Source organism: Syngnathus typhle, linkage group LG7 (genome assembly GCF_033458585.1).
Source record: "Syngnathus typhle isolate RoL2023-S1 ecotype Sweden linkage group LG7, RoL_Styp_1.0, whole genome shotgun sequence".
Lineage (NCBI taxonomy): Eukaryota > Metazoa > Chordata > Actinopteri > Syngnathiformes > Syngnathidae > Syngnathus > Syngnathus typhle.
In genome coordinates, this window is record NC_083744.1 from 13464671 (window position 1) to 13492109 (window position 27439).

General features: G+C 40.2%; 1 protein-coding gene and 1 long non-coding RNA gene across 2 annotated transcripts; one reads left to right on the forward strand and one right to left on the reverse strand.

Annotated features, from left to right (window-relative positions):
- Positions 1–11: 11 nt before the first annotated feature.
- smpd3 (sphingomyelin phosphodiesterase 3) lies at positions 12–26699 on the forward strand. The gene is made up of 10 exons (XM_061282106.1): positions 12–3685; positions 13091–13725; positions 13993–14244; positions 14334–15753; positions 18350–18425; positions 22225–22386; positions 22516–22605; positions 23614–23677; positions 23828–23996; positions 25812–26699. Exons 2-10 carry the CDS (start codon positions 13424–13426, stop codon positions 25911–25913), a joined length of 2637 nt encoding a protein of 878 aa, XP_061138090.1. The 5' UTR covers positions 12–3685; positions 13091–13423; the 3' UTR covers positions 25914–26699.
- LOC133156426 (uncharacterized) lies at positions 17138–20565 on the reverse strand. Its single transcript, XR_009714865.1, has 3 exons — positions 20470–20565; positions 18410–18543; positions 17138–17901 (listed from the first exon to the last, which is right to left on the reverse strand). It is a non-coding gene; the product is annotated as an uncharacterized LOC133156426 (long non-coding RNA).
- Positions 26700–27439: the final 740 nt, after the last annotated feature.

Consider the following 27439-nt stretch of genomic DNA (forward strand, 5'->3'; position numbering starts at 1 on the left):
AATCATGGCTCATCTGTCATCTTTTAAACTGCTTTGTATTATTAATGCTTTGGATTACTTTCTCTTGTAATAGATCTAATGGTTGCTTTGTTGAAAAAAACATCAATTAATCAATCAATCAATAAACATAAGTGTAAAGAACTGCACATTTACAATGGCAAAGCGCTAAATCGAAATGATCAAAATGATTGATACCCTGGTTTGCAACAAGCTACTTTATTTCTGCAGAGGAAAAATTTGAACTCATTTGAGGGTCATGTTGTAAAAAGTAAAAGTAGGCTACTCATCTGTTTTGCCACTAGAGTGCACTGCAAGGCAGATTAATAAAACAGCTGAAAGGTCATCTGATAGGCTCCTCATCTACAGAATCGCCTCTAATAACAAGCTCTACATAACTGAATCATTCATTAGACGTAGTAAGAGGCAATTTGAGCCACTATACCTTTTGAGGTCTCCAACATGGACAGCTGGTTCATTTTCTGTGACTTTTTTTCTTTTTTTGTAGTTTCTGGCTGACTCCCGGTCAGATACGCCCAAAACTCTTCTGTCATAATGACAGAGCAAAGAACCCAAACAGCAATCGGCCGGTTTTGTAAGACAGCTACTCTTTACTTTGAGTGTGGTTATGCCCATTTGATGTCTCTTTGAATGGAAAATGAAATAGTGGGAATTTGTAACACTTTGAAATTCTCTATGATCTGTCAGCCAGGTGGTCCTGCTAAATTTTAAGTATTAAAAGAACTGGGGGGGCGATTTCCCCAAATAAAATGTGCCGGAACGACTTCCTTTATGAACAAATCAGGTTCTACATGAAACTTTCATTTACAAACTACCTCATTTGGCTTTTTGCCACGCTGCCTCACCAACATTAGCGTTGTGTGTGACGTGTAGCCTTGTTTCCTCTTAATTAGCTAAATTACTTGCATTGACTTGTATTGGGACGCTCTTGGCATGGATACACTATAGCGCAGCAAATCCGGCCTGCCACATCATTTTATATGTGGCCCACTAGAGCAAATTACGTGCACTGGCTTTATTTCTTGCCGAATGTCCTAATTTTTAAATTGTCTTCACATTGAAAAAAAACGGTGTGATATTGGAAGCACCTTTTATTACTTTTAAAGTAAATATAACATTATTTGAACCTGTGGGACACAACCACTGTTATTAAAAAAAATCACTCATCACTTGATCTGACACTGTTTTCATCTCCGTCTGTCCTTGCTTGCTCAGTGTCCTATCCTCAACTCTTAAAACACTTTGCGTCTACTCCAATTTAGTGTGAAGATTTTTGACAGCCATTCTTCACCTGCATACGTAGGTAGTTAGTGCCAATTAGGAACAAACAGCCTTAGTTTCTTATATATTTGAGTTTTCTTAAGCTGTATGCCATAATCAGCAATATTAAAATAATAAAAGGCTTGCAATATTTCAGTTGATTTGTAATGAATCCAGAATGTATGACATTGTGGTTTTTTTAATTGCATTACAGAAAATAAAGAACTTTATCACAATATTCTAATTTTCTGAGACAGTCCTGTATATTACCTTGGTTTCATTGCACTTATTGCTTGGGTGAGGAAGAGAAACTGATTATTAATGCACGTACTGTTCACCGGGAATTTGCCATTTGCGACCTCACTGAGCATTAGAGCCCCACAATGGGGTAGGCTCTAAGCCCACTATTGTTTCCTTCGATGACCGCTACAGTAATGCAATGAAGAAAACACCACAATATAAAATATGCAAAGGACCTAATTGAATAGATCCATACAACCAGGAAAAAGAGGAAGTGAATTAAAAGTTGAAGCAGAGAATACTTCTAAATCTTTATTAAATTAAATAATAATAATAATAATAAACTCTTTAGACACCACCACCCTGTGCAGTCCAGCCACACTTTCTCATATAGGTTAACATCAAGAAAAACACAATTCTCATGTTTAACCAAAGCCTCAAAGTATTGGAAATGATAAAAATGAATAAAAGAGCAAAGGAGAAATGGACAGAAGTGAAATGGGAGAAAAAATGCAAAGGGTGGAGTCATCGTTGCTAAATGAGGGCTTGTAATGACAAGGCGTCTTGGAGTTTAAAAGGTATAATTACTTCAGGAAGGTTATTCTGAGGGGAATCTGGGAATAGGCCACCCTCTATGCTGAAAATGACTGGGTGGATGTGGATGGGGAAAGTGTGTATGTGTGTGTGTGTTTAAAAAATAAATATCCATTCCATATACATTTCTATATCACAGTGGGAAGATCAAATTTGATATTTAACCAAAAATAGTTAAAAAACATGTTTTCTTAAATAGTTTAAAAAAAAAAATCATTAATGCTACAAGTCAATTCAAAACATTCATTGGTGAATGCTCCTCTGAGGTAGACATTTGCATGAATCTGTGGTGAACATAAATTGAGTGAAATCCCTTGTCCAATGGGGTTTGGAACCTAAAAGAACCAACACTTCCAAAAGGGTCTGAAAGTGGAACAGTCAAATTTTATGTCAATGCTTTGAACAGATTACATGTCCTGCGTTTTAATGGGGCCATTTGCCAAAGGGTATTCAAACGTAATCTAATTCTGAGAGAAGTTTCCTGAAGTCCTGAAGAGTTTCCGTACTGCCACCACCAACTATTGACCTGGCGTGCACAAAACAGTATAATCATGGTTCAAGAACTGAATCTGTTCAGAGACTCCATTCATGTACGGATATATTCTCAACTGAAGAAGAATCCAAACAGAGGACTAGAACAACTTAGCGTTCCGCTACGTACGCAAGTTTCTTTTTTGTGTGTTTGCTCCTTTATTTGATCAAAGATGCACTGTCTTTAGATTGCTTTTGCATAAACATGTGAGATTTCCATCCCTGCCTCCCTCATAAGCAGAAAACCAAAAGAGAGAGAGTGTTGATGGCAGAGAAGATGCAGCTGTTAAGTGCCACAGTTCGCTACATCAAAAAATGTCAAGTCGACCATTTTCTTCAGTGCCAGATGAGAGAAAATAAGAGGCCCAGCATGTTTTCCTTCTGTACACGCCTATGTGGTTGACCCAAACTAGGGAGGGGAAAAAATCCCCAGCAGGCCAAGGAGCAGTTAGCACAGTGCAGGCCACATACTGTAGTATGAGGAAGTCACATTTTAGCCTCATTACTAATCAGACACCTTACTAATCAATCATACAATACAACGACAATCCGTCCGGTACCGGAGTCAAATTCCTTATTTGCCATGCTCAAACTTGTCAGATAAAAATGGATTTGATTTGATTCTCAATAAATTAATCGACCATGAAAGTAGCATTAAAAGTTTAGATTTTCTTTGAATGTGACAAATGATAGATATCATATTAGTTTTTAGGATTGCTGTTATTTGCATTTGAATTTCTACTCAGCGTTGCTTTTGTTAATGATTCAAGATCCGCTGCCTGGCATGTCAACGTGGGAGTAGGCGTGGCGTCGCGGCTTGGCAGTGACGTCATTGGAGAGCTGTTCGAAGTCGTACGGTGCTGAACAGACATCGCTCGTCGTCTTTCTCTTTCGCTCAGTCTCGCTGGCCAGACTGCTGGTTCGGGAAGGTTGGCTTCCCATCAGCTCTTCATTGGGGAGATAATACACGCACGCGCACGAGGACCCCAGACGATGCACACCTTGCCTTCAACAAATGTAGGCGAGATTCCCGATCCGTACGGTAAGTCATATTCTCTTTCTAGTGCTCTTTTCAACTAAACATAATAGATTGCTGGTGATGAACGGACTATTCTTTCACAGTGGAGCTGAGCTCGCGCTTAGCTGAGTGTTCTATGGTCAGCGGTCTTCTAGCCGCGCCTAAGGCTCAGCCTAACCGCCGGGGCTTCAATATTTGTATCATATTTGCATGACCCATCTCGCTCCCTGTCTCTCCACCCAAACGTCCCCTTTCTTGTGCGTGGGTACACAGTCAAGAGAGATGACCACAGACTGCGATCACAGTAATATTTGTCTTACTCTGAATCAAGAGTCATATTTATATGATTTTGAATCAGAGTACGACAAATGTTACTGTGCCCACTCATGTTAATTTGGTTTCCATAAGCACATGATTAATTCGATTCGGGGGGGAAATCCCCTCACCTCGCGATTGAAAAAGAATATTGGCTCCTCCCCTGTTATTTTTGTGATAAACAGAAATAAACTATTAAGTGTAAATATTTATTTGACTTCCCTCCAGAAAATATGGTCTGTACTTCAGTCACCAATTTCGTATATATTATAATGCTAGTAAGCCTATAAAAGGGTAGCAAAAAAAACTGTGAAGCTCTCACCCTTTTCCAAGCTCCTATTATATAGGTCACGGTACCAGTGTGACCATGAAGCACGACCTAAACAATTTTTGTTGTTTGTACAGGCTTAGATCTCAATGTCTCTGTTGGAATGGTAGCATCACTTCATATCTCAGGAGGGTTGTCCGTGCAGTCTAGGGTGAAAGTAAACGTGGACATTTTACGGAAATGGCAGCAATGAAAGCATGATGAGGATAATGACAGTAACTTCAGTCTAAAAGGAAAGGAATGGTTTTGTTGTTTCCTATAGATCCGGCTTGGGCCTGAAGCCCAATTCTTTAATGGTTATAGTGGGTTATAATAAGGGCTTTGATAATCAGGATAATTGCTTTTATTCTGGTGATAATAATAATGGCTGTAGGACACTATTCCTGAGGACAAGCAGAAATATGCTGACATTTTCCAACCATCAAGAGACTAACCTTTACAGGTTGTCATCATGTACTGTGTAATGTGTGTGTGTTCTCATCAAAACTCTGAGGTGTTATTTGCCTGTAGTTAATCCTCATGCACATGTACAAATCCTTTTGATGGAACTTCATTAACATTGCAATTTAAAAAAAAACTCATAAAGTTCAACATTCTACACCAGTAAACCGCATTAAAATTACATTTTCAAATGTTTTCGAGCAACATGGGACATAAGATACACTGCTATTGTAATCAATATTAACAATATCAAACTATTTTTAAGCATAAGGAAAGTTAAGGGCATACACAAGTGATGGATCATCTACTAGCGGCCTGGGGGCCAAATCTTGCCTGCAGAACAGTTCAATCTGTCCCGCGACTGGATTCCATAATTTTGAGGATCAAAAAGAAAATATTGTTTGTGCCTTCTTGTTTTTATTTTGTGTTGTTTACTTGTATGTATATCGTGTACTATGTCTTGTCACCGTGGGATAGTGGGAACGTAATTTCGATTTCTTTGTGTGTCTTGGCATGTGAAGAGATTGACAATAAAGCAGACTTTGACTTTGACTTTGCTATGGGCATAACATGACCATGTCTAGTGGTAAATGTACTCAGTTTCGAAAGTGATCCTTTAGTGTCCAGCAAACTGGAGCAGACAGGTTGTATGGAGACCGATGACACCTGATAGTGTAGGGTCTGGTTTCTACAGTGCATCCGTCCACTAAATGTGGAACATGTCATATAAAATGATCGTGCATACTGTGGCTATTGTCTGCTCAACTGCAAATTTGATATTAGCAAAGGACGATTCTAGAATATGATTGTTGCATGTTCTCCCCGTGCCCGTGTGGGTTTTTTCCGGGCACTCTGGTTTCCTCCCACATCCCCAAAACATGTTTGGTAGGCCAATTGAGCAGTGCGAGTGCGAATGGTTGTTCGTCTCTGTGTGCCCTGTGATTGGCCGGCAACCAGTTCAGGGTGTCCCCCGCTTGCCTACTGCCCGATGACTGCTGGGATAGGCTCCAGCACGCCTCCGCAATCGGTATAGAAGATGGATGGATGGATGGATGGATGGATGGATGGATGGATGGATGGATGGATGGATGGATGGATGGATGGATGGATGGATGGATGGATGGATGGATGGATGGATGGATGGATGGATAGTTAAATAATGTGAACACTGAGAATGAAGTGTCATTCGTTGAGGTCTTGACACACATCTGTGGCAATACGCAAATATGGGCTGATCCTGATTTTCATGTCAAGGCAGGGCTCGCACATGGTTGCCAAATGCCTAGTTCAGGCCATGTCTAAGTCTTGGTGCAAGATAGACTGCTGGGCTGACACAAAGTTAGTGATTTAATCAAGGGAAAGGCAGACAGAGACTGACTTCTACAGTCTTGTGTGTTGGATGTCAGACTTATTTCATTCATAAATATGTGAACAGCTGGCATCAAGCTCTCTGAATCATTGGGAAATTAATTTAATACATTTCTTTTACTGCTTATCATGATTATATTTTTATTATTATTTTTAAATCCCATTGGCCAGCACAGCTCTTATGAGTGAGGGGGTTATTTGTGAATGAACGAGCAAAGTTGTGAGAGGTCCACTCCAAGGCGAAGATGTTTTGAACGTACCGTATACAGTATGTGCCTGCTTCGACCCCCTCCTGATTGTCTACACCCCATCATGTCGAGATTGTCAATGTATCATTAGCAGGCCACGGGAATAAGAGGAAGAACTTTTGGTTGGCCATGACTGAAGCTGTGGTCACTCCCTCATCGGCGCAGACATCCATATATCTGATCCTACGGCCTGTGCTTGTCTGTGTGTTGGTAACATCTGCCTCCGAGGGAGGGAATTACACCGAAAATAGAGCCCTCTTAGTCTGCATTCTACAACAGTCACTTTGCATGGTCTGAATAGCTGTTTTGTTCCACTCATTCCACCCACCATGTTTGTTTCCATTTGGTATGTTTGTCTATCCCTGACCAGTGGTGTGCTCTGTTTGCCACCATGTTTGTGCTCTTTTTTTTTTCCCTCATTGAGACATGAGGTACAGGAGAGGTTGGATGGAGCAGTTTTGTTCTTCTATGTTTGAAATCAACATTTATTAAGAGTAAAAAAAATGACATTTTCCACCAACCGTATACTGTGACCGAATGGTTATCTTGATAATCTCAATCGATCCAACTGTAAAAATAGTTTCATAAGGACAAATATGTATTCCTCTCAAATGTCAGTCTTCTCAATAACCTTTGGAATTACATTTAAACATTGATTTGAACTCATCGCATCCATTGTAGGTACCTGACCCGAGTTAATCGTGAGTCTGCCAAATGTTCAAATGCGTCAAATTTCCACTTCCAAGCACGTGAATGGGCGATATGCTTTCCGTCGATTTCAGCACAGAACAGATCAGACAAGCAGATATTCTCTGAAAGCCTTTGGGATTAGCTATTTCATTGGCTTGTCACCCTGATTCTCTATTCAGTCGCCCTACTTTTGACCACATCTGGTCATCGCATTGCAGGCTATGCACACTACTTTAATCTGCATTCAATGAAGGGCTCCTAAAGACTGTTTGGTAACGGTAGCAAGTCTCAATAAAGCTTCAACGACTCACTTGAATTTTAGTTTCATATCCAAAAAGTCAGCAATGTAACCAAAAATAAAATGGCCCATGGTCAGGGAGTGTGTTGAGCCAGCCAGCCTGCATAGACTGTAGGCTATCTTGGGCACACACTTAAGAGTTCCAGCCACTATATGATTACTGCATTTGACTGTTTTAGCCCAAATTGGATGTTGTAGCGCTGATTAGAGACGAGCTATAAATTAACATACACTTACCATCCTCCTCCACCCTCTTCCTGGTCCTGCTGCTCTAGGATGAAGGATAGCAGGTGACATTAGTGTGAAGCACAACAAACGAGAATGTTGGAGTGAGAATCATTGAAGACATGAAGAGTGCTTATTTTGTCAAACTGTTATGAGAGTAAATAAAGACTATAGTGTTCGAGGACACTACGGGAAAAAAAAACACTGACCAAGTCAGTATCAAAGAAAAAAAACATAACTTGATAAACTTTCTGCCTGAAGTAATCGGAATAACACGCACAGAGGAAATTCAGCTTCTCAACAACATTAGCTTGTCCACAAGCTCATTTGCCAAGTAAAAAAATCACCAAGGTATCTTGTGTTTTATCTTCCTGTAAATGGGCTTTGTCCGGGTACCCTGTTTTTCCTCCCACACTCCAAAAAACATTTTTGGTTTCTTGTCCTACTCTATGATGAAGGACCTAGTTGCAACATTCATTATAATGGCAGACAAAATGGTCTGGTTGAGTTCATTCTGCTGTTGCCATCATGATGAATATGTGATGCATAAATAAAAATGTGTGAGGCTGTCCTAAAAGATACCATGCAAGTGCTAACCATGATGAGCATGCCTGGTTGGAATCTCAAGCAACTTGCCTTTCCATCATTTGTGGTGAAACATTGTACCGGCATCTTTGAGTCTCAACCTCGCACTTACTGGAGAATTCCAGCCTTACTGTTTCATGCTTATGACATTCAAATCCTGTCCTTTCAAGTTTGTTGCTGAGTTGTTTTCATTCCTCAAATTGTTTCTGTCGTTTATCTTGGTGTACCCATTCGACGTGTGTTACTTGTCGTAGCATTTCTGTTTTTCCACACATTCTCAATAGTTCTACTGACTGTGGTCAATGTTTGCTCAATGGCTTTGATTCATTTTCCGTCTTTTCTTAGCTTCACAATTGCTTAATTTTCACCCATTGACTGCTTTTAGTATTTGTAACGCACTCAAATAGCATGCACGTAGTCTACACAACAAAACCCAAATCTGAAACGGAATGTACTTGTACACACCTCAACAACAAAAACAAAACAATCAGTCACAACACAAATGGATTCAGAATAACGAGAAGTGTAGACAAAGGGAAATACGTAACCAAGCCACCACGGTATTGTGACCATCTGTGCAATTTGAGGGAATCCATGACCTCTATCGGCATCATTTTTCATACATCTCTTGTAGAACATTGCATTAGTGTTTGCTAGTGTTGTGGCTTGTCTGTTTATACATGAATAATAGATGAGCCCACACTAAGTGATTGGTTTCAGCGAGTTTAATAAATAAAACAATAATTGTTTTATTTTTTTTATTCGCGGCTCGACAGGGGACCAGTATAAACACTACTGTTGTGCCATTATATGACTTTCCTTTCTTTCACTATTGTATGCCTGCCATCCTCCCGTCATTCACACTATCAAATAATCAGTCTTATGGACCTTACTTTGTACCAGCAGCATGAGAGTATAGCTCCTTAAAAAGTATGTGGTTTCAATTTTTTCCAAAGAAATAATTAAAAATAAAATAAATCTGAGGAACCTTTCTTTTCAAACCTTGTTTATATTAATGTGATTTATACCTGGGTTTTCTATACGACATATTACGAAGATGCCTTTGTTGAATGAGGTCAAATTACAAAGCTCAATTGAAAGTGATTCCCTTGCAAATATACAGCAAATGCATTTGGCCATATAAAGACAATTAGGACCGTGCACTCAGTGAAATGAGACGAGACGGAAGAAAGCAGACCGGCCGGAAATGGAAAACAACAGCTTCAACCTTTCACATATAGTATCCTAGAAAAGTAGAACCGAATGAACAGCAAGGTTATTATTTTGCATTCTAACAGTAACATTCACAAAAACAGTAACCCACTTGAATCATCTTTTGCGGGTCATCATTATTTCCTGTGGGAACTGACCAAGGTCAACAGCACTGAAGCTTAGATGTAGGATGGAGTGAGATGGCATGGATTTGGAAATTCCCCCTGAGGATGAACTCAATGTGTCTTTTATTGTTGTCAGACCTTTTGGGATTTTTCCTGAAATATACTAGCCATTGTCATGTTACATCATGTTTTTACGGCCTCATTGTAATGACTCACAGTATGAGACAGACAACCTAGACAAGGTCAACTGTGCAGATACACGCACACGCGCACATACAAACGACACAGAGGAGACGATATAAATATTAACAAGGCTGTTGTGTTGTTAAAACACACAAATGTTAAAACATATCAAACACATATCATCCGTCCTCACAGCCAAGTGGTGATCTGAAATCCAACGAGGAGCAGTGGCAGCAATTGAACCAATGTTATTCCAGTCTGATAGCTCCTAAACCATGTCATTGTGTGTCAATATCACCAATCGACCGGAAAAAGTTCAGAAATGTACAATTTGAGTAACTCTCGATGCAGAATTGAGTGTGAAGCTATATTTAGTGTGTCCAGATGTGCAAATATACACTGAGTGAATGTGTGCAGGAGGGGTAAGTTGCCTGCTGCTTTTGCCAGGTCTGTGTGAACAGACTGTGTGAACACAGAGAGATTATGTTTCCACTTTGGGTCCCGCGTTTACCTCTACTAAAGGCAGAAAGCAGGATTTGGGTTTGGTTGAGATAATCTTTCCTCGTGTGGTTTATATTAGGAAATTGTGTGACTTCCTAAGTGTGTGTTGCTAGTCCTAGCTTGTTTATTGATTAAACATAGAAGACTATATTAATTTCTGACAAATATCTCTGACTGATATAAGGCTTCATCTGCAGCATTCTGAGTCTGTGATGATGCCAACTGCTCGTTGCATCTGATTTTGGAATTGGCATTTATTTCTCCTGAAAATGGGTACTATGCTACGAGCGGAGGCATCTTTTTTTTTTTAAATGTCACGCAAACCGATATGTTACCTCGATGGGTTAGACTTGATGCTGGTAATTTTCAGACAAGCACAGGAAGCAAAATGGTGAGCCGTGTTTCTTAAAAATGGCTTTAGACATTCATGACGAGCAGCCACAACGACGAGGGACCCCAAAGAAGGGTTTGCAAAGACCACACAGCCTTTTGAGGTACAGCGCAAAATCTTTCATTACCTGCATGAACCCCATGTCGTTTGGTGACCTCAATTAGCGTGCAAAGAGTGGTGAGGAAGGAGAGAGAGCGAGAGGCAGCTCTGTATAGTAATTACTAGTGAGGTGCTGAGGTTAAAGATGACATCTGGACAGGGCGGGCTGCGCTTCTGTGCTGCATGTTAACCTGATTTTCAACTTCCTCTTCTTTCTCATTCTATTCTCAGCCTCACATATGGTCAGTTTTATGTTCAACAAGAGTTGTCACACTAAAACGACCGGGTGGTTTGAATGAAACCAGGTTCTGTTAAAAATGACCGACAGAACAAGTAGAAAAGCAATACTACGGGAACCAAAAGGAACATGTATCGATCGGGGAGGCGTCCAGGAGACATCCTGATGAGGTGCCTGAGCCACCTCATCTGGCTCCTCTCAATGTGGACGCATGTTTCATGTACTGTATGTGTGGGGTGTAGAGGAACTGTATTTGCATGCTTGATCCAAGAAGTAGTAATCTCTTGTGCGGCTGTGTTGTCACAGTAGGCTGCGGTTAGCTTAAAAAAAAAAAAGTAGAACAAATCAATAATGAATAATCATACTGACTCTGCTACTGGTAGGAGTGAGCGCAAAGGGATTGCTCGCTGTGTGTGAGGTTAGTGCAGTTGTGTGTGTGTGCTAGACCTGACTTATTGCGTGTACCCCAAGGGAATACTCATATACGAGAAAAATCGTCTGTCTGGGCCCATGCTTCCGTGCCCATTGTGCACATGAATATAAATGTATTTGCAGGGAGAGGCGACTGGCTGCCTTGGCTTTGGTCTTCTGTTTTGATGTCAAAGAATTTGTCAGAGCTGACTTTGCAGGGCAGATAAAATGAGTTCAAAGCTGTTTTGGAATTTACCAGTCACACATGAAATATTAGTCTAATGCAGGTGCTTCATTCTTAGGTGGAGATATGTATTCTCGAATTTCTTTAAAAGTTTTTATCATTAATTAAAAGTTTGGCATATGTAAAAAGACAAAAAAAAGAAACAATTTGGAAACAGCTGTAATGTATCAACCACACATAAAATATTAGCCTAATGTAGCTGTCTTGGTTTTTGACATGTATTCTCAAATTCCTTCAAAGTTTTTATTATTACCGTAATTTTCGGACTATAAGTCACACCGTAGTATAAGTCGCACCAGCCATAAAATGCCCAAAAAAGTGAGAAAAATCATATATATGTATATAAGTCGCTCCTGAGTATAAGTCGCCCCCCCCCACCCAAACTATGAAAAAAAAAACGCGATTTATAGTCCGAAAATTACGGTATTTAAAAGTTCAGCACATGTAAAAGATGCACAGTGAAAACTATTGAAATCATAAGCGATTTATTTTTCATAATACAGAAAATTGGTCGGGGGGCAAAATGAAAATGAATTCACAAAATCGATTCAATTCTCCTCCAAATGTGTATCCTTTTTTAATCATTGTGTCGCTGGATAAATCACGAGGCATGCAATTTTTGTATTTGGCATAAACTCCGCGCTACAACGATGTCTCGTGTGATAATCATTAACCAGATGTAGCTGCATCAAGCCAGATGGGTGACTCCTGTCCCGGTGTTTAACATGGCGACAGATGTTCAACCCCCGTCCATGTGACGTATGGCTCCACTACACACCGATTGCTTTGGCTTACATAGAACAAATATTGGCTCCGCACACAATCAGCATTCATCCCAACGTAGACATAGGCAGTTGGGATGCACAAAAGCACACAGACCAGCGCCTGTATGGATTGATACCCAAAGGGCCACTGGCTAATTGTGAGTCATGGTTAAAATCTATTGAATGCAAATGTGATAAGGACATCTACGTTTTGCAGTTGGAATGTCTGAGTGCACAGAATGGTAGTACAATAGCGATATAGGAAGTTGTCAAGTCGCTTAAAGCGGTAGGAGTGATGATGGTTGAAGACGAAATTTAATATCTTATTTTGAAAGACAGAGCCAATTGGTTACCACTGGATGAGTTACAATAGATTTAGGACGATGACAAGAACCAGAGTATTAAACTCTAGACTAAAAGTACATCAAATAAGTACCGTATTGGCCCGAATATAAGACGACCCAGATTATAAGACGAGCCCCTCTTTTTCAAGACTCAAGTTTAAAAAAAGACTTTTTGAACACCAACTTTAATTTTTATACAGAAAATAATTACAGTACATCTGAAACAAATAATTCTAACTATGTATTCGAGAGATATAGCATGTTATTTTGCCTCATTCAAATCATGCAACAACTGTCAATCACATCTTAATATCTGAACATTTGAATATGTAATCTAAAGTGCAATCACCTTTGTAAATAATTGGCTTCTGGTTTTTGCTCTGTCTCTGTCTCTCTCTCTCTCTCTCATCAATTTGTAGGTCCTGAAAAATGGTGATGTTACATGGATTCCTCCTGACGTCACTGAAGTCCTTGCAAGAATAGTTCCATCATGGCCACCTCCTATCATCAGTCTAGAAAAGTTACCATCTGCAGATGGTATAATTGTTGAAGACTCCCTATGAACATAAAAATCCAAATCATGTAGTGCAGATTTTAGCAAATCGAAGGGTCTTTTCAAGATTTTTGTTTTGTTTTAATCTCTCAGTCTTTTGCTTGTGGAAAGACGTGTGTTTTTTTGTCAATCAGAGTGTGGACAGTGAGCGAGGTGAGAAGAAAGTGACCGTTACTTTGTTATATTAAGAAAGACAGAGATGGTCCTCCACATCACCCCTTACTCCAGTTCCTGTCTTCACTTCCTGGATGGCTTGTCATGGAGCCTGGTGTTTCCCTGTTACTGGCTCCTGGATCAGCTCCTGGCCTCCTGCCTGGCCACTTCACTCGAGAAGCGCCAGCGTTCTCAGGATCCGTGTTCCCTCCTCACTTTGTGTGTCCTAATAATGGTGCCTCTTTACTTGCTCCTTCTCCTCGCCTCTCTGCCTTTTGCCCTTCTGGGCTTTGTCATCTGGGCTCCTCTGCAGGCCATCCGTCAACCCTATCTGTACACCTACCACAGGTTAGTGTTGATTTGTTCCTCTGTGTTTTGAGGGACATAAGCATACAAATCTCAAATCTTTAATCTTTTTATAAATTATGCAATAGGTTGTTGTTGATTTTTTTTCTCAACTGTTATTATTGAATGCCAAACAACGTGAATCAGCTTTGATTTGAACTTTTCCCAGAAAAGTGAATAATAAACAAATGCCCAGAACTTTAAGAATACTTGTTTGGTACTGTGTGATATTCTAAAACTCATAAACTAACTTTTCCCTGTCTTGTTTAGACTCGAAAAGCGCCAAGCTGAACAAGGTGATCCTACGTCAGGGTTTGTTGGGATCAGGGACTGGAGACCTCAGGGCAAGAGCTTCTGTTTCTGCAGTGCCAACGTTTGCCTGCTGCCGGACTCTCTGGCCAGGTTCAATAACCTTTCAGACACACAGAGGAGAGCACGTGAAGTTGGTAAGAGGATCAGGAATGGTGCCTGTCGGCCTCAGATCAAAATCTACATTGACTCGCCAACCAACACGTCCATCAGGTATGTACAGCACCTATTAGAGATAAGTGTGTATATTTGTCTAAGATACACTGATGTTATTCTTTCACTTGGTGTTTCTCAACCATTAGCGCGGCCTCCTTCAGCAGTCTAGCCACAGGGTTTCGTCGTACTTCATCCTTGGACCAGCGGCCAGATCAGACACACATTATGAATGGCCCAGCAGACACTGAAAATGAACCACTTGCCGAGTGTCCCATTCACCCTGCCGGTGCTACAGACTGCCCGCTTCATCCTGCAGGAATTCACGGAACCTCAGACTGTCCCCTTCACTCAGATGCAGGAAGCACAACCGTGGACTGCCCCCTTCACTCTGTGGAGAATAACAACAGCTCGGACTGCCCTATACACACCTTGGCAGAGGCTCCAGAATGTCCGATGCACTTTTCCTGTCATAGTGGCCTCGGTAATCATGACTGCTCCATGCACGGGAAGGAGACGCAAGCTAATGATGACTGCCCCATGCATGGAAAGGAGACACAAGCTAATCATGACTGCCAAATGCATGGAAAGGAGTCACAGGCTAATCATGACTGCCCCATGCATGGAAAGGAGACGCAAGATACTCACGACTGCCAAATGCATGGAAAGGAGACACAGGCTAATCATGACTGCCAAATGCATGGAAAGGAGACACAGGCTAATCATGACTGCCCCATGCATGGAAAAGAGACGCAAACTAACCATGACTGCCAAATCCATGGAAAGGAGACGCAGGCTAATCATGACTGCCCCATGCATGGAAAGGAGATGCAAGCTAATCATGACTGTCAAATGCATGGAAAAGACCAACAAGCTAATTATGACTGCGCCATACATGGAAAGGAGACACAAGCTAATCATGACTGCCCCATGCATGGAAAGGAGACGCAAGCTAATCATGACTGCCCCATGCATAGAAAGGAGACACAGGCTAAGGCCTCCGCAGAGTGTCCACTTCACACCTCAAGTGTTCAAATCAGCATCAGTGCCCCTGAGCCAGACCCCCACGAGAAAGAGGCAGGAACAGGGAACCATCAGTCAGGGGAGCTGGCAGGAGGTGATGTGGGCAGCATGACCGCCTCAAGAGAATCTCTTGCTCGGTACCATGGAAGCGATGGCTACGGAGTGATATCCTCGAACAACACCCTCTCGCACGTGCCTCGCACCTCAATATTCAAACGCCCTGGTAGAAAGCGCCGCCACGGAGATGAGACTTTCGACCATGACATTTCTGCATTTTTCCCTGCCAACTTGGATTTCCTTGCCCTACAAGAAGTGTTTGACCATAGTTCAACAACACGACTGCGGCAGCAGTTACACCGCTATTTTCCCTATGTGTTGAGTGATGTTGGGCGATACGGCTGGAAGGGCTGCTGTTCCAGGTTCAAATTCCTAAACAGCGGGCTGCTGCTAGCTAGTCGCTACCCAATCCTGGATGCACGTTATGAGTGCTACCCCAATGGAAGAGGAGAAGATGCACTGGCAGCCAAAGGAGCACTCTTTGCCAAGGTCAGTCACTAGTTCTCTTATAGATTTTCTTTGAACGTTTGTGGAATGTTAGCATTGTGTGTTTGCTATCATCTGGTTCGATAAATCACTATTGTATCGTTGTATAGATGATGGAGCCTCTCAAGGGTGAGCATTTGCCAGTGTTTGGGTCGGTAGATAATTTTGGATTCTTGTGAGGGTTCGTTCAAGGTCGAAAATGTTCCCCAAACGTTTGGCTTTTTCAGGACGCGACGTAACCCAAATGAGTGAATGAATGTTCTCGTCACAATATACCCAGTTCGTACTCAATCTCAACCTCTTCTTTTATTGAGAGAAGTTTACTCATGTGGCCCTTTGCAGTCCAAAGTAATGCATCATGTTTTTACTTTACCACTGCACTTAGTGCTAGAGTGCATAAGTGGCTTCATCATTAAGGAAGAGTAGATTTGAAATGACATAAAGTGCAGCGGTCTTAGTGAGTTGAAGAGCTACTTCCAAACTTGTCTTGCATAAGCACGGCGAGAGCACGAACGTAGCATCACACCGAGAGATGGAATTTCGACCGCAGCTCCTAGATGGCTCTCTTACTCATTTATGTGAGGAAGAATTGGGAGTTTCAATTGAAACCGTAGTATTTTGTTTACTCACTACCAGAGCTTCATCAATGGCGTACTAACGGAGCGTCCATCTGTACTGATGGACTGTCCACGACTGCTGAAATGATTTAAATTGCAAATAATGCATGAACAACATTGTTGAAAACATGATTTTAAAAAAGACCTTAATCATTGTTTTGAGGAAAACAGCATGTTTTTTTTTTAACCTGGGTTTAAATACATTTGCACTTTATTGGTATGTTTTCAGTTTTTATTCATTCATCTCATTGTTTGTATGCGTTGGATCCAAATTCAAAATAGCTTTTATTACTGTCGAGTTTGACGTCTATACATCAACCTGTGCGGAGTTATTTTATTAATTATTTATTCAGCTGCACATCGCTCATGGATTTCGTTCCTTGGAAATGTAAGTCGTGGGCAGCACACATTCATTATCATTATTTCCCAGTGGATGTATTTATCTGGAGAGCAGCAGCAGGTCAGCAGCATTTGTCTGAATTGTATCTTGTAGAGAGGTAATGGATTGGAGTTAAAGAGAGAGGGAGAAAGTGAGAGAGAGGCAGAGATTGAATATTAATTAAAAATGTTTCCCTGTAGAGGGACCCAGTGCTTAGTAATTAAAGCTCAGACTCAACACTTATCCCCTCTTATAATTATTCCTACCATTCGTGTGTGCGTGTGCGTGAGTGTGTTAAAAGGACAGTATGTTTATTCATTAAAAACACACCATTCATTTCAGTAAGATGCCAAAAATGTTTATTGCATCAAAATCATACATAGGTCTAGTAATCGCTAATTATATTCCGCTTCACCGTACAAGATGCTGACATGTCTGGCATGTGTTTGCTCCAGATAAAATCACCCGATCATAATTTTGCTGGATCAATGACTACAGCGTGTGTAAAAAAATGCAATGCTCTTGCTTTTTCACTTGAGGTAATACTAGAAGTTTGTGATAACGTTTTCTCTCTTTAGACTAATGTTGTCGTTTCTCTGGACAATCGAATTCTGCAGCTTTCAGTATGCATGTTCTAAAGAACACATCATCTGAAAGTGCCTTTGATGCTGATGCCATTACTTCAATTGCAGTCTGGTTGCGCTGACTGCAATTGAAGCAGTTCGAGCTCATAGCATTTCTCTGAACACACCCACGATTAGGGAACAGGGATCCCCCAAATAATTTGGGGGAAAAAAAATCCCCCCAAATTGTGATTTATACTCACTCTGGAGGCTTTTTTCCTAACTTGTATTGCGAAAATGAGTCATTTCAAAAGATAAATGCATTTGAAAAAATATAAATGTTAAATACCTTTTCAAAGCAGTAACATTCACATGGAGGATTCGTCAAGGCAAAATTAAAATGATCAAGCTTGTGGGAGGAATGAAAGATGAAATCTTGGCTCACTCTTCATCTGATGTTAATGTTCAGGTAATTAGTTACAGTCGCCTTGGGCCTCTGCTGATTGAGGCTTTTGTAATTCATCTTGATTTGGCTTTTTGTGTGAAAGCGTTGCTCATGTCTCATTTTAACTTCTGCTCCTCTCTGAATACCCTGTGATGAGAGATACAAAATGAAATCAAATGATTTTATAAATTAGAGACTAGCAAGACTGGATTTTTTTTTTTTTAATTTCCAAAGAAACTCCATGTCATCAGTGGGTGAATGAGAAACAAAGTGCAAAGCACTTTGAGTACCAAAGGTAGAAAAGCACTATACAAGTACAGCCCATTTTCCATTTGCATAGATTCAAGAGTTCCTACGATTTCACACCAATGGAAGCACCTGCTGAGATAACAAAGTAATGAAGACGTCTAATTTTATTTTTAGACTATCATTCAAAATCAACAAAATGATTAACTAACTGCCTGCCAGTAAATGGCTAAACGTTCATACAAAACTAAGCATTGGTAAATGTCATATTGGTTGTTTCTCACTTAACTCATCCAAACAGTTGTTGATTATTCTTTTTATTCACATGATGTAATATTTGTGTTTCCAGGTTCATGTGGGCACTTCTCATCAAGAGCAAAGGGTTGTGGGATATCTCACATGCACTCACCTCCACGCCATCGAAGGTATAATCATACTGCATGGTCTTCGGCTGTCAAAGCATTTCTTTACACCAGGGGTGTCAAACTCGTTTTTTTCGCGGGCCGCATTGTAGTCGTAGCTTCTTTCGGAGGATCATTAAGACTGTCAACCCAAATAAATGTATGAGCACCTCATATTGTATACAGTAAATGCTACAAAACAAACTGACAAATAACTCGTTTTCAAATCAGGCAAGTAAAAACTGGTCAAATATTTAAAAAAAAGTGAAGACAATTTGCAATTCTAGTAATGACACACGAATTTGATGCGCAATTTGTCTTCATGGGCCACATAAAATGATGTGGTGGACCATATCTGGCCCGCGGGCCTTGAGTTTGACACCCGTGCTTCACACCAAACTCATTTTACAGATCTACTTTGTGTCAATGTTTTGTTTTAAAGGTGTAAAAACGTGTGTGACCAGAACTAGACATTTCAATTCTGTACAATATGTGGTGGTCCATTCAAAAAGCCCCATTGCGTGCACTGAAAATTCAGCCTTCTTCCTCCTGCAGTTCCCATGGCGACTGTTTCAAGCTGTTTAAGGCGTCACAGACCTATTTAAAGCTCTGGTCAATGGCTCCCTCATTTTTTACTCAAGACATGTCTCCCACCCTTGCCTGATATGTTGAGCTCCTCTTGCGTTGCCCGCAGGTCCAAACATAGCACTGTCAGGGTGGTTACTAAATATAGATTCAACGTAAGGCCCTTGGGGGAGGAGAAGAAATGGGACTAAGGGGGAGGATCGGCAGGGGTAAAAAGTACAAAATGTATTTGCCTCTCTGAGAATAAGGCCCTACAATATGTGAACATCCTTCAGTTGAAGTAGATGGGCACTCAAAAAGCAAATTTTTAATGCGCAATTATGTATGAGTTTTCTTATTCATCCATTTCTACAAGTTATTCTATTCAGGGTCACAGTTAAACTGGTATCAATCTCAGAGAGAAAGGTCTGGATTGGATTGGGCACCAGTTGATCACATTGTATTCGTGGAAGTCTAGTTTACCATATTTGGGAATTTGGCTTTGCCATACTGGACATTCCAGTGGACCCAGTGCGTTTTCTTTAACATGTCCCACCCACACATAAATATTGTGACAGAAAGTTCACAAGAAATTAGACTAGGTAAAAGCAAGTCTAAGTTGTGGCACAGGTGGTGCTAAATTTGGTTGAGGCGCAGGTAGCCCTTCACTGACATGTGATGAACGTCATTCTATTTCATTCCTAAATATGACGACACCATGCATGGAACCCTGTGAAACATTTTATAAAACAGTTGAGTCTGCACTTGGCCGTGTTCTAGGAATTCAAAAAATATGGCCCATAATTGTTGTTTCTTCCTATTTTATGACTTATTATTTCTACAATACTACTGCGTTTAATCAAGTTGTCAAGTTACATTATGGAAGACTGAATTATGAAACTGGACAGAAACCAGACTTTCAAATTATATGTCAACAGTTTCATTCCACAAAAATCAATCTGTTGAAAAAATGGCCATACCCGGATCTTTCAATTGGAAATCCAATTTATCCTGCTGATGAGATCAGCCTCTAATTGGACACGTTTTATTCCAGTCTCCACTGCAAATTTCACCTGCAAGTCAATTACCGCTGTACATGCATGAAAAAGGAAAGCCAGACAACAGAGCTAAGTTAAAGCGCTTATTTTTGCCGAATCGTGCTCACCGATAGTTACTGGCAGGTGTTTCCTGTAAGGCAGAACCACCACTGACCACTTTGCACCACTGTAATTTATTTCAATCAATTACAGGTAATATAGACAATGATGGGTGTTTCAAAAGAATGCCGGATTCTTGTGTTTGCTGGAGCTGATGGCTTCGAGAGGCAGAATACACACTGGACTGATCAGATGTATTCCCCCTTTCACTCAGCTTGTTGAATTTAGGTTTGAGGCCCCTTTTTTCCCACCTTGCTGTTTACCGGTGAATCCAAAGCACGCAAGCAAATATCGTGACAGCGCTTTTTTTTTTCACACCATCCATTATTAGACTTTATCACACCTACCTTCCATGTTGAGCTTCTCTCATCCATCAGCACCTTATTTTTGTCTACTTGGCTGGAGTAATCAGACTTAAAGTGCATTGCATTAGCAAAACCCAAATGTTTAGGAAGTTGTAGAGTTCAGTCACATGGTTCACATTGATATCACCTGATCTGTTCAGCCTGCAAGAATAATGGGCTGAACTTAATGTGTGTGAGTGCACTCCCTTTACCATTTCTTTTTTTATATAACCATCAGGCAACAGCAGTCAGATGTGTATTTAACTCCTCTCAATAACTCCTATTATAATAACTATTATTTAGTAATGAATGGCGGTCAAATTTAAAAGGTTAGAATGGCAAGACTCTCAGGAACTTAACAATGTATTGTAATAAAAACAGTTTCTATTCAGAACCGAATTTGTAATAATTCATATTCTATATATTTACCGTTTTTATACAAATGATATACAATTATATAGATTATGTATGTCAAATATAATGGCAACACAATTATCCGGCTTATTCATTGGTGTCAAACTCAAGGCCCGGGGGGGCAGATACGGCCCGCCATATCCTTTTACGTGGCCCACGAAGACAAATCAAATTCATGTCAGTACTAAAATTGCATATTGTATACCAGGGGTGGGCAAACTACGGCCCGCGGGCCACATCCGGCCCACGGGACCGTTTAATCCGGCCCGCCAACCCTGAATAAATTGTATTATTAAAACGTTTTTTTGGTCATATTGACTGCAATGACTGCGTTTCCCCAGTAGATGGGGAAGCGCTCGCCTGCGCATTTACTACCGGAAGCCGTGTCGGAAAGCTCGGCGCACACTCACAAGTGCGTGTACGTACTCAGTAGTACGGACATGGCGCACTCGCGCTCTATTTGTATCAGCCCCGAATTTAGAGCGTGAGCTGTGACGACGGCGTTCTTGCAATTCGCGCGCTGAGCTTTCAGATGCAGTTTTGCGCTAAAGCCACCCACAAACCTTCCCCTGGAATCCTTCCGTTAAAATGAGTGGCCAGAAGAAAAGAAGTGAGTGCCGAATGTTAAAAAAAGAGTGACCAATTTGGCTCGACGTTCGCGACGTCCTCACCTCTGTTACCAGGTGTTTGCGAGTTAAAACTCTGCTCTGATTTTCAGATACCCCTCACCGTGTTGCTGTTTTGATTACTTTATTTGGATGTATGCTTTCACCGATTCTTCAAGATGATATATTTGGTCAGAATGTTTGCCGTTTGATGTGATCTCATAAGATAAACATCTTTCATTAATCTGACCTGCAGGCACTGAAGTGATGGAGACTGTTATTCATAATAACAGTGTCGTATTTTATGAGAATCACTGATAGCAGTTTTTTAGTGAATTATTATTATTATTATTTTTTAATGCTGTTAATAAATGCATTTGTTTTCAAAAAAATCGTTTGGAATATCCATGCTTTACTACCTACTAAAGGCCAAGATCTTTTATGCAATGACCTTTACAGGTTGCTTATATGACTTCACACAACGCCTACGTCCATCTGCTCCTGGTCCGGCCCTCCGGTCCAAATTTAGAACCCAGTTCGGCCCGCGAGTCAAAAAGTTTGCCCACCCCTGTTGTATACCGTAGACTACAATTACAAGGTATTGATTGTCATGTGGCAAAAAATAGAATTTTGCTGAGATAATGGGAAATGAGCAATGGTGTCTTTCTGTGTTTTCCTTTGTGTTGATGTGGTTTTCATTGTCACAATGTTTCCTTTTCTTTTCTGTATTGTCTGCCAGGTGATGCCTCTGTGCGATGTGAACAGTTGGACTTGTTGCTCCAGTGGGGGGCAGAGTTCCGCCAGGCTTCATCACATCATTCTGAAGGGGAAAAAGTTCTTGAAGACCTTGTAGCCTTTGATGTCATTCTGGGTGACCTCAACTTTGACAATTGCTCTTCAGGTATGCATTCAAGCTAAATTAAACTATTCTGTGTCTATGTTTATATATTCAGGTCAATGTCAAAATCCTGTTGGACCCCCACTTCAGGTCTATCTGAATAATATTTGTTTGTATTTTTTTTTTCAACAGAGGACAAGTTGGAACAACAACATGCACTTTTTTCTATCTACAAGGACCCGTGTCGCCAGGGGCCAGGAGAGGACAAACCATGGGCTTTGGGTAACAATACACACACATGACAGCTCTTGTCACTCATTTAAAACTCATACAGTCTGGAAACTTAAAGTGACAGGATATAAACAATACAAGACAAACTACTATAATCTGCTCTTTGGCTAAATCAGCATGCCTTATAAAATGAAATCCATCTGGAACAGAGATGATGCATGGGAAAGTTTTGGTCTGGATAGAAAGTGTTATTTAGGCCAGCGGTAGTTCAGGGACAAGTGTGTGTTTGTTCATCAATGCCTTATTTATGGAGATGAGATTTTGTCTGACGGACCAGCACAACAGATCACGTTGTGTCTCTTAAAAGTAGTAAAATATGGAATCAAGAAATGAAGAGTGAATTAATGAAAGATTGTGGGGAGGATTATCTTATTTTATGAAGCTTATCCAAAAAAAGAGAAAGACTAACACAACGCAATAACCAAATCGGCAGGCAGCCTGCCAGCCAGTACTTATCAGAAGCAGGATGTATTATTAGCATTTCGTTTTAGGACAATTCGGAATGGGGATCTGATTCCATTTCCATGATATTCTAGAAGTAAAATGAACAATTACTAAATTGATTTATACAGCTTGTTCACATTATGGTTGCAGATGTATTCCAGAAAGAAGGTTCAACATACTGAGTTGACTTACTCTGAGATGGGAGACTCAGAGTATTCGGTTTCAGAAAAGCTGATCTGAGTTAGTTAAGAGTATTCAGTTAACTAACAAGCCTGTGTGATACAGAAGGAAACCAGATAACCAGGAACTGGCAACGCACGGAGACACTATTATTATGTAACACTATATTTATACAATGTGTGTCATAATTCGGGTGCCCTAATGGGATTCAGGAAAATTCGTGTAAGAACAGCTACAGAGCATGAGGAAAATGTTTTATTTAAAGGAGTATTAAATCATATATTGAAATGAAGAATGAATTAATTTTGTGTGCTACTATGTTTTCTGTCTGTATCCTAAAGCACTGTAATGTGTTTATTCTGTACCATTGTAAAGGTACATTGCTGGATCCCAGTGGCCTTTATGATGATGAGGTCAGTTCACCAGAGAGTTTACAAAAGTAAGTCACGTATACTTTGTCCCTTTGTTCATGACGTTCTTTATAGTGTTTGGATGGCTGTCTCAACATTAACTTTGATCCAATGTCTTTCTGTATTGCAAATATTCATCAAATATTTCATACATCTGTCATATCTCATGTGCATCATAGAGTGATGGAGAACGAGGAGGGCAGAAAGGAGTACCTGGTGTTTCCTCCCAGTAAAAGCCATTGTCCCTCCAGCAGCCAGAAGGGAAGGAACATTCCACTTAAAGGCAATGGACGCCGGATTGACTACATCCTTTACAGTGACGAGGGCCTGCAACAGGACTGGAAACTGGTACGGCTTGGAACCATTGTACAATAAAACCAGTGTTCAGGGGTATTTTCACTAACTAACTAACTAACTAACTAACTAACTAACTAACTAACTAACTAACTAGATAGATAGATAGATAGATAGATAGATAGATAGATAGATAGATAGATAGATAGATAGATGGATGGATGGATGGATGGATGGATGGATGGATGGATGGATGGATGGATGGATGGATGGATGGATGGATGGATGGATGGATGGATGGATGGATGGATAGATGGATAGATAGATAGATAGATAGATAGATAGATAGATAGATAGATAGATAGATAGATAGATAGATAGATAGATAGATAGATAGATAGATAGATAGATAGATAGATAGATAGATAGATAGATAGATAGATAGATAGACAGACTATCTCCCACCATGGGAACTTTGTTATTTCCCAAATTACGAAGCGTAAACTATTTGTTGCACAATTATGAAATATCTTCTTCCAAGTTTCACATCCACATCTGACACAGTTGTCAGCATGTTGTTGTTGCTTCATTTACAAAAAAAATCATTGCAACAATTTCATAGTTTTTTCTTCCTTTTGTGCTTGTCTTTGATTTTCTCTGGTTATTTGTGTCATATGTAAGCCATGATCAATTTAAGGTACCTTTCAATGATGTTCCATTACTTTCTACGTACTGGCTGGCAAAGTTGGAGCACTTAAGATGTGTCTTGGACTTTGAAGACACAACCCGTTAAAACCATCAATTGCAGTGAAATTTGAAAATGCAAATAGATACACACGTGCACACACATTAGACACTTTGTTTTGTTAGATGTTCAATTCGTCTTTTGCATAAAATAATACCCCTGCAACCCGGTCAGCATGATTGCTTCAATTGTTTATCTGTTAATTTGTTAATCTCGAACTGCTGTCCTCCCTGATATACTAGATATTTAAATATGTCATTAAACTAGATGGGTGAACAATAAAATCTCAGACACTGGAATTCTTTAACATTGTAAGTATGTTTGTTTTGGGTATTTGAAAACCTAAAACGTCACTTGTAAAACATGACTTGAAAAATATACTGCTGCATGACGCCACCTTGTGGCAGAACATGGTGACTGTAACTTCCATTCATGTCAGCGACTACGTTTTTACTTGTACTTAAAGACAAACCTCGGCCGACATTTAATGTTTGTCTTTCAATAAACCAACCAGCCGTCACTTTTTAATATGCACACAAATTTTCCAGTGTAACCATTCCAGGATGTGCCTCACTACTTGCCTGAAGTCAAGGGCTAGACTCCTGGCGGGGATAAGAAAATAAGATAAGAAAATTAATCAATGATTCAAATATGATTGCATAAAGTGAAAATTAATCAATGATTCAAATATGATTGCATAAAGTGAGGAAAATATTACTCTGCCTCACATAGGAGGATTTATACTAATGCAGACTCCAAAATGCTGAGTTAAAAAACAACTCGTTATGGGTTAAAATTTAGACCAACCAAGGAGGTTGGGTCAAATTGACCCAACATACGGGGTTTGGCAAAACAACAATTTGCATGTACTGAACAGCCCAAAATTGCAAAAAGCTTCCTGAGCCCAATTTTTAACCCAGCCTTTTTAACGGTGTAGGCAAAACCAGCCAATCCAGACATGATGTTTGTGTTGAAGAACACTGGGTTTTTAGTTTGTTCCATAAATGGGTGTGTGACCTGAAGTGAGCGTAGAGATTTGGCACCCCTGAACAAAATGCCTTCAAAGATGTGATACTTGTGGTTTTGAATGATTCATCATGAGGACCTTTTCCCTTTCTTCATAGGAAATAGAGGAGTTCAGCTTTGTAACACAATTGGCTGGCCTCACTGATCATCTGCCCGTCGCCATGCGATTGGCAGTCTCCACAGGAGAGGAAGACTCCTAGAATGACCACCTGTACTACCATTGAAGCGTGATGGACAACAAAGATGAACAAATTATGTTTTTATGGATAAAGAACATCTTGAGAAGGAAGGTTTCGAGTGGCCAAAATGGAATATAATCCCATGGATAGGGGATATAAAACACGAAACTGTGACTGAGGGTTGGGTCAATTACAATACAAAATAAGAAGAGTAATTTCACATCCACCTTGCACACTAATACTTGTAATCTGCCATTGCCAGTGTCTGATATCATCTGGCCTCTTCGTTGTTTGCACTGTGGACAACACACTTCGATTGCACCATGAGTAAATTGTTTCGAGTAGTTTGTTAGTTAGCGAGCAGTGTCCACATTCACAGACGATGCTGGGGCTCACAAATGGAGGCATTTTGCCATTTTGATTCAAGGGTGCCATAGTGACTCAAACAACATGAAGCGGAAGTGCGGAAGTTTTGTGCTTGGGGGACAAAGTAAGAGAAACAACTGCAACTAGAGCTTCTACGATAACCATCTGTGTCACTGTGTCATGCTCCCCTCCCAATTTATCTTACCTGTCCATTACCTCAACAAGTGTCTTCTTTAACAAATACAATGATAACTGAAGAAACTAAAGTAGTGTGATTTCTATTGGTTTTTTTTAGGGGGTTCAAATCCTTAATAGAATATAAAGCATTTTAAATGAATAACTATTTCAAAAAAAAGTACGGGAAAAGGTTTTCCAATTTCATGTTTGTAGCATGTTTTACAGTTTTGACAAGTGAAATAAAGAAAGAGGTTTTTAAGCTTTTCTGATGCATGTTGGAAAATGGTATCAGTTTACAATTTGAATATAGCAACTTGATGATACGTGCTTGCTTGAGTATGCATACGGAAATATCTTGGAATGTGCCCTTAGACTTACACACACTCACAATTATTGGCCACCAATGCGACTCTGCTGCATGTTAAACTCCACCAGTTTAATGACTGCCATATATTCTCGAATAGCCATATCGGATATCCTGCTTTACTATGAGAAATATGATCCCACGTGGTTTGGCACAGACCCCACATGAAAAGAGGATGTGAGGTCTATACAAAGGCTCTTGGGTACTTTCCGATATAGTAATATGTTTTATATAGTTCTTATTTATCTATTTCCAGAGTGGCCTATGAGGATGTCACAAGGAGAGATTTGGGGGGGGGGGGGACTAGCACTACCGCACACTACACCATTACTGAAATTTAAAGCGACACACTTTTTCACTCTTAAATTTAAATGACAACGTGACGTAATCTTGCTTTTCAGGTGTTTTATAGTGTGTGTTAAGCATTGGTCAACTGCTAATGACACGTGAAAAAGATTTCTGAATTTTAATAAGGAACATGGATAATAACCTAAATCTATATATAACCTGAACAATTATTATTGACATATGATGTTTGCTCTTTGAACAATTTATTGAACTAGTAACAGTTTCATTGATTGATTGATTGATTGACCGATTGCTCGATTGCTCGAGTTGGGTACTAAATTAAACTTTTTGT